Source organism: Rutidosis leptorrhynchoides, chromosome 4 (genome assembly GCF_046630445.1).
Source record: "Rutidosis leptorrhynchoides isolate AG116_Rl617_1_P2 chromosome 4, CSIRO_AGI_Rlap_v1, whole genome shotgun sequence".
NCBI lineage: Eukaryota > Viridiplantae > Streptophyta > Magnoliopsida > Asterales > Asteraceae > Rutidosis > Rutidosis leptorrhynchoides.
Window position 1 is genome coordinate 51665713 of NC_092336.1, and position 7773 is coordinate 51673485.

The window sequence follows — 7773 nt, forward strand, 5'->3', positions numbered from 1 at the left end:
TTTATATTTATACAAAAACTATACAACGAACCAAAACACTCCATCTTCTAGGATACTCCGAACAATTAAATAAAGAAACCCCTTTAACAAGGGTGAGAAAAACACACAATTAAAATTCCTAACAATCAAATAAATCGTGTAAATTTTCACCAACAGATTATACAGGTTAACTTGGAAGCAGAAGCATTTAAAAAAAAAAAAAAAAAAAGATAGTAATGCTAATTTATGTTGCCCTTTCTTAATTCAAACTTCACATTTATACGTCAAAACCACTTTTATTCCTGAAATGTAACTTTTATTTTCTTTTGTTTGTACTTCAGTCTTTGATATGCAATTTTTATGGAATTGAATGAGTTGTTTTTTTAGAATTTTGGTGCAAGAACTGAATTTGATCTCCATAAGACCATAATTAAGGTCTATTTGTGCAACTATTATTGAAATTTTGAACTACTTAATATGTTTTCTTCAAGTTGTGCAGAGTTGATGTTTGTACGTTGGTTTGCCATTGGTGTGTAAGTTGTTTCAAATGATTATTATATGATCCATGTGTTGGTCAAAAAAAAATTAATGAATCTTTCTAACTTATGCTAGCATTTTAAAATATTAGATAGAATCTTAGATTCATGAAAGAGTTGATAGTTATGTATGATAATAGTTGGAACTTGTCATATGTAGATATTATATTTTAAACTTTTCTTACTTCGTATGAACAAACTCATTAAATATATCATGTTATGTAATAGTTAATATACTTTTTTGAAAGCATGAGGGTAGTGGTGGTATTGTAAGACCCTGACCTTCCAATGTGGTCAAGGGTTCGATTCCTTGCACCCACAAAGTTATTCTGCCTCATGGCCACAAAGGTTCGCCTGCAATGACTCCGGGCTACTCGCAAAGCGGTAGTCGCCAAGGGATTAGTCAGTTACAAAATTGTTGGATACCAGGTTACCAAAAAAAAAAAAAAAAAAAAAAACTGTTTTGAACTATGAACAGAACCATTACATAATTTTCACACTTAATGATTTAGAATGCAGAAATTAGCTAATACGGAGTAATATATAAATTTCTTATATTAAAATAAGCGTTTTCACATGTCCTAAATTAGCGGTCAGATTACATGATATTTAGCAAAATAAGCTGTAATCAAAATGAGAATCTTCAAAAATATTTCATGTTACTACAAGATAGACTACTACTACTACCAAGTTTCTTCCACCTTCACGCCCTCTCTTACACTGTGCAACCATTCCACAAGAGAGTCACGTTTTTTGTAGCTTGCTGTAATTTTAAAACCACAAAAGAAAATAAAATTTAATCAATTAAATTCTTCCTGCAAAGACATAATAATAGTAATATAAAACACAATAATTTAAACACTATTACTCTCTACTCTCATACTATTCAAACTATACTGATAAACTCGATATCATCCGCTAATCATAATAATAATGAGTCATATGAGTACAACATAACGAAATGCAACATGGCATACAAAGAGAAAAAGAGAAACAGAAGCAGGATTTCAAAAGAGATAACTTAGGTGGATCCGTTAATCAACATAAATAGCATAACAGTAATATGAATGAATTCATAAACTCCTACCGTTTAACTGTGATGATTCTCCAAATTTTGTAACCAAATCACGAATTCATAAAACTAAGCATAGTAAACTTAGAATCATATCATATAGCCCTACTTGGATAATCAACCGCTTAGTCCCTAACATAACTCCACATTAACTAAAGATTCCAATAACAATAATCTGCTAATTATAATTTATAACTAATACTAAGAATAATTGAAGACATATAAGTTTATCACAAAACAAAACAAACACAACATATAAAGAGAAAAATGAAAGCATAAGCAGAATTTTAAAAAGATAAGTTAGGTAGTAATAATAATGTTGTAAATAGCATAGCAGTAGTAAAACTTACTCTGATAGGGGGCATCATAATCGAGATCAACTTGGTAAACCCTGGGTACGTTCACCACCTCTGAATCAGCAAGACGAGGAAAATCAACCTTGAGTTTGCCTCGTGTGATGTAAGCAGTGACGTCATGATGAACGTAAGGAAACCGTGGCAATTTAACCATATGCTTAGGGCATTGTCTTAGAAAATTGGGAAAACCGGATTATTTATCTGACCCCGTTACCATCACCATATCTCCAGCAACAAAAACCTTGATTCTTTGATTACGGAGATGAGACACGTCAGCATTAATAGTCACCGTTTGAGGACGTGAACTGCAACTGATGTCCTTATCAAGCAGGCGCCAATATCGATCCTCAAGCATGTCAATCGTCATATCTGATCACATAAATAAATGTATGTGTGTATAATAAAAAGAAGCAGCATAACATTAATATATATATATATATATATATATATATATATATATATATATATATATATATATATATATATATATATATTCTCCCTCCTTCCCTACAATAGTTAGTTAAACTCCCTAATAAGTAATAACAGTATATTTAAGTAGTACGGAGTAATAATTAACCTACTAGTACCTTCAAATAAAGGGACGATCTTAGTTGGGAGATTATCAATGAACTCTTTAACTTTGCTATCAATAACAGCCGGAGGAGGAGATGACGGTGAAGCTGCTAGTCTAGCGAGTTCATACAAAAGCTTAACCGTGGTCTCATGTGTCACTCTACCAAGCATTTCTGTTCATTTATGCAGATTTATTTATTATTATTAGTTATTACTCATCTATCAGTATCAGTTACAGGATAAATTGATTTTCCCTATCATGAAATTGATAAATAACAAGTAAAAGGAATAAAAATAGAATAGAAATAGATATATACCCTTCAAAAGGTGGCAAATTTGATCAACACGAGTCTTTTCTTCTGGAGATGATTTGATTAATTCAGCCAGGTCCATAATCTTTCCAAGCAAATCTGATGCATCGCCGCATCGGTGGTCAATTATTTCATAAATAACAATGGACTATGTTTATTTCATAGAAGCATGCATGACTATAATTATTTCAAATTAAAAATCAACGGATTTCAAACATAGACGTTTTCATTAACAGCAGTCAAATTAGGGTTTCAGCTATTAAGTAATTACTCCAGGGGAACATTAATTACTTAACGAAATTAGGGGGTTTTGACTAAAGTAAACATAGTCAGCCCAAATTCAAAAACAAAAATAAAAAATAGCAGCAATGGGGTAGTAGTGTACCTGCTGCAGTGCCAGGTGCAGGAAGAGGAGGAGTGGAATCCTTGTTGAACAATCTGGTAAAGAAACCAACTCTTGGATACTCGTAAAACGGCAACCCGATGATTCTTCTACCATATTTCAGCTCGTCGTGAATATCGTCGTCGTCTGGACTTTTAACAAACTCCGATGAAGAATGATGAGTGCTTCTTGTCGTTAACAATCGCCCAAATCGTAAATGTTGTTGAGTTCTTGACAATCCGGTGACCATTTGTCTTCCATACTTCAACAATGCCATCTTTTCTTCTTCTTCTTCTTCTAGTATCTTCTTTAAATTTAAACTATTATAATAACACTCGCTCTTTCTCTGGATAAACACGTACACAGACTCGTATATACCTTTTAAAAACCCCCAAAAAGTTAGGGTTTCGTGGTTTTCTTTTCCCACAAGTTTTCTTCTTACCCGAGTACCCGACCGGATCGGACCGGACCCACCTGTGTTTCAAACGGACTGATACTATTTTTTATTGCAACACTACCGTCTACCGTTACTAGTATTCTCACCCACGTGTTTCTAAAATATTCCGTAACAAAACATTATGCTAAATGAGGCCCAAAACTTTGTCATTTTGAGTTGATAACAAACGACACCACTTGCCTTTTGTGTCTTTTTTTGTTTTTTTTTTAATTTTACAAATAAAGTTCAATATTGTATTATCTAATCTTTAACAATTTTTGTGCATAACTATAATAAATATAAAGTGTCATACACTTTGTAAGTTTTAAAATACAAACATATACCCATTTCGCATCCGTGCGTGATATTGTTCTATTACTCTTATATATACTGTCGTTTCAGTTTAACCCAAATGCCTTTTTTCACTTTCTTTTCCAATTATATTGCAAAAAGGATTATTAAAGCCACGTAATTATATTGTCAACATCACTATCAACTATTAGCACCACATTAACATAAGATAAGATTTTGCATAATATGATATTAGGTGCTAAGATGTGTAAGTCATTCAACAAACGCTGTACAATACATTCTCAACATCATTCAGCGTTTAGATACCCGAACCGCTTTTTGAGAGCTCAAATTCGATATAAGACGCAAAAATGTTTCTATTTGGTTCATAGGTGGTCTAGAGTATAACCAAGTCAACACCTTTCGGTCTTCTTGGTTCGAGCTGTTTCTTGGCACACGATCTAGCAGCTTTCTCATTCTTTAACTGGTCATTTCCAATTGGGGTTCTCTCCAAAACCTGATATCGTGGATCAATCACGAGTTTTTTGAGTGCAATTGCGTTTTCAATGAAGTAAACAACGAGTTCAAGGTCACTAGTACGACCGAAATATCCGACTATTTCCACCATCTCAAGGTGTTGATGAGGATGCTTAGCAGCATGCCTTATCTTTCTTCTTCTCTTGGCTGGTGACATCCAGATTAGCTATAACAATGAAACTGACACGTGAGAAATTTAGAGGTGGCAATTTTAACCCAATCATATACAAACGGGTCGATTTGGCCTTATGATTTATCTCTAAGAGGGAAATAGATGAACTAAAAATTTAGCTAAATGGAAATTGTCAAGTGGGTCATTAGTAAACTAACCTATATTACATTACATTTAACTTCTTTAATGTACAACATTAGTAAACTACCTAGCCTATATTACATTACATTTTAATACTGAGGCAGCAATAAAAAGTATAAATTCTAACTTCATTTCATTGTTAAAAGTTAAAACCACGAATTCAATGTTAAACTTTTATAAGTAGAACCAACCAATGACAATAATGAGTAATCCCAGATTAAATCCTTGTCATAAAAAATATGTCCCTAAATCAAAAGTATTGAAATTTTCAAGAAAATGTTTAAAGTTTGTTGTTTAAAAAATAAATCGTGCTGAAACAACAGAAGTATTGCAAACAACTGGATTAAGATTCAATCAAAAACAACAAATTTTGATTAATGAAGCTTGTGATTGGAGGTAGGAAAAAGTAGGAAAAAAAACCTGTATCACAAATCTCTGCAATTTTGGACATGCTTTTGCCAAAGACGTAAACTCAAGGAGACTATCATCATCCCATGCACCAATTTTCAATATCAATTGCCTGAGTTTTGGTAGTTCGGGGATACAAACAAACTTTACATCTTCCTGTACAAAAAGAACACCATAAATCAAAAGGCAATTTAAAAGATACTCATTTCAGATACGGTATCTTGAGCCATTTACTTATAAACGGGTCAGTTCAGGGTTATATATAAAAATATACAGCTAAATGGGAAATGGGAAAGTTGTTCAAATAGATTGAAAGACATCTAAGGTTTATATTTGGGATTTTTCTAGCGACAGCCCTAAGGGTTGTTAACGCGCATAAAAGTGTTGTATACAACAGTTACATATTGACTTTAAAATGACGGTTATCAAACTGTACGTTAACGACAACCCTAAGGGCTCTATTGAGAATAATCCATACTATTAATGCTTACAGTCTCCACAACTGTTAGTTTAGAAGTTAGATTAGCATTCACAAACTACAACTTGTTTGTGGGCCAAGCTGACCCATAATAAAAAACCCGTATTAACCCATCACCCAAACCATTCGCATTTGTTTCAAGAAAACAAAAAAGCACCTTGAAAATGACAATACTAACCTCCGGACGGTAAATGTCCAGCGTAAGAATCTGAAGATGAGAAATGCAACATGATATCTGCCCAAACACATTATTTTCAAATCCGGAATACCCCTCACCTATTGAAATTTCTTGAAGCCTTGGAACATCATCGAGTTTTATCGTAATACCAGGGCCTAAATAGCTAAACGATTCGAGATTTGAATCTATTATCTCAATTAATTTAACTCCAAAACAGAACACTATCTCAAGGTACTTCAAAACAAGAGCCTTCCCACTAATTTTGACATTGACCAAATCTCCCGAACCGTGAATCGATAGTTGTTGAAGAGCCGTACAATTGACTAAAAGCTTTAACAAAGCTTCCTCACTAACATTTACACATTTCAAAAATAAATGTTTGAGAAACTTTATTCCGATCTCTTTGCTGAAAACCGTTTTGGGAAAAGTCAAAGACCGGCGTTTGGAAGTCAACCTAACACTTTTATCAAAAATCTTGGTGGGGAGAACATAGTTTCTTTCCGTTTGACGTAACATCTCACCGTTCTCTAGTAAATCCAATTCTAGCTTTTGAGCTCTTTTGGATATCGCAAACTCGACCCATTTATCAATAGCACATTTAGAACTCTTATCGAAATCGAAACAAATCCTGAACTCATCAATGGTATGAGCCTTATGTTGTCGGGTCACGCGGTTCACCCAATTTATATACTTGGGCCTCTCTATAACCCTCAATTTCGAATCGACTGCTATCTTATCTAACTCGTCATTAGCATCAAAATCTAGACAATCGGTTTGACACCATAAGTATCTCCATTTTGTTGACAGATTACTAGTAGTTGCAGCTTCCTTAAGAGACAGTTTCGATAATATAGATACAAGTATATCGTCTGGCATTCGACTAATATAATCATTTGGATTAAAACCATGTTCTTCATCCCCCTTAACAATTAAAAGAAAAAGTGATCTTAATTCCAAATTACAGTAACATAACTAAGTTGAATTGTACAATCAACCATCAACCAATACATACAAATACATGAATTCTGAAAACATAAACTGAATAATAACAAAATCCAATAGTTAAATTAGGATCAAATTACAATAATTAAGCAACAAAAAAACCTTCAATTAATAAGAAGCACAATCAATTTATTAAAATACAAAAGAAACTGGTACCTTTCTTCGACTGGTTCGAGCCCTTTTCCACATCTAAATATAAAAAATTAACACATAATTATAATTATAATTATGAACATGAACATGAATTTGAAACAGAAAGTAGTGATAAATTGGTGGATAGTGTTTGAGGTTTTTGAGTTGGGTTCTGCGGCGGAATTATAACATTTTAAACCGATCTTCATTCATTAGGGAAGCAAAAATACTTATCAAACCGTTGAAATTGATTTCATTATTTACTTAGAAGTCAATAAAAGTGGTGGAGATTTAAGTAGTTTCAATTATATCGGTAGTTTTATGGTTGCGTTTACATTACAAACGGTTTTTTCAGTAGTAAAAAGTGTAAATATATAATTTTATTAAAATAAAATAAAAAATTAATCCCACCTGGATTTATAACGAGTCATATCTTCTCGCTCGGTGCGAGTTAAATTTTTCCGAGACCACCGTTCAACTCGAAAAAATCTTACAAACCCAACGGGATTAACTATACGCTAAACGGATACTTTTTAAAAAACGCTAAACACAATGACAACCCGTATCTTTCTGTTCGCCGCGAGTTAAATTTTCCCGACAGCACCGTTACACTCGAAAATTTATTGAACAAAACAAAACTAACTATGTTCGAAACATATACTTTTTAAAAAACGCTTAACACACGACATCTAAAATAGCGCTTAACACATGAGCCGTGTTCCCCTTTGTAAATACACAACGCTACGTTAAATATGAATACGCAGCCCGAAAGACCCCGCCGCAACGCGC

The 7773-nt window shown here is 33.2% G+C and overlaps 2 protein-coding genes across 2 annotated transcripts; both read right to left on the minus strand.

The window, feature by feature from the left end:
• Positions 1 to 1092: 1092 nt before the first annotated feature.
• Positions 1093 to 3684, minus strand: LOC139904452 (uncharacterized). The gene is made up of 5 exons (XM_071886378.1): positions 3213 to 3684; positions 2834 to 2926; positions 2531 to 2689; positions 1938 to 2312; positions 1093 to 1278 (listed from the first exon to the last, which is right to left on the minus strand). Exons 1-4 carry the CDS (start codon positions 3484 to 3486, stop codon positions 2137 to 2139), a joined length of 702 nt encoding a protein of 233 aa, XP_071742479.1. The 5' UTR covers positions 3487 to 3684; the 3' UTR covers positions 1093 to 1278; positions 1938 to 2136.
• Positions 3685 to 4130: 446 nt separating this feature from the next.
• LOC139843659 (F-box/FBD/LRR-repeat protein At5g53840-like) lies at positions 4131 to 7180 on the minus strand. The gene is made up of 4 exons (XM_071833779.1): positions 7009 to 7180; positions 5851 to 6771; positions 5207 to 5350; positions 4131 to 4639 (listed from the first exon to the last, which is right to left on the minus strand). The coding sequence occupies exons 1-4, from the start codon at positions 7039 to 7041 to the stop codon at positions 4334 to 4336; spliced, it is 1404 nt and encodes a 467-aa protein (XP_071689880.1). The 5' UTR covers positions 7042 to 7180; the 3' UTR covers positions 4131 to 4333.
• Positions 7181 to 7773: the final 593 nt, after the last annotated feature.

Coding starts and splice junctions, on each gene's coding strand:
- LOC139904452 (XM_071886378.1), bottom strand. CDS start 3,486: ATGGCATTGTTGAAGTATGGAAGACAAATGGTCACCGGATTGTCAAGA. Junction 2,927..3,212: donor TGCACCTGGCACTGCAGCAG/GTACACTACTAC, acceptor GCGATGCATCAG/ATTTGCTTGGAAAGATTATG. Junction 2,690..2,833: donor AATTTGCCACCTTTTGAAGG/GTATATATCTAT, acceptor ATAAATGAACAG/AAATGCTTGGTAGAGTGACA.
- LOC139843659 (XM_071833779.1), bottom strand. CDS start 7,041: ATGTGGAAAAGGGCTCGAACCAGTCGAAGAAAG. Junction 5,351..5,850: donor TGGACATTTACCGTCCGGAG/GTTAGTATTGTC, acceptor CTTTTTGTACAG/GAAGATGTAAAGTTTGTTTG. Junction 4,640..5,206: donor TGCAGAGATTTGTGATACAG/GTTTTTTTTCCT, acceptor TCATTGTTATAG/CTAATCTGGATGTCACCAGC.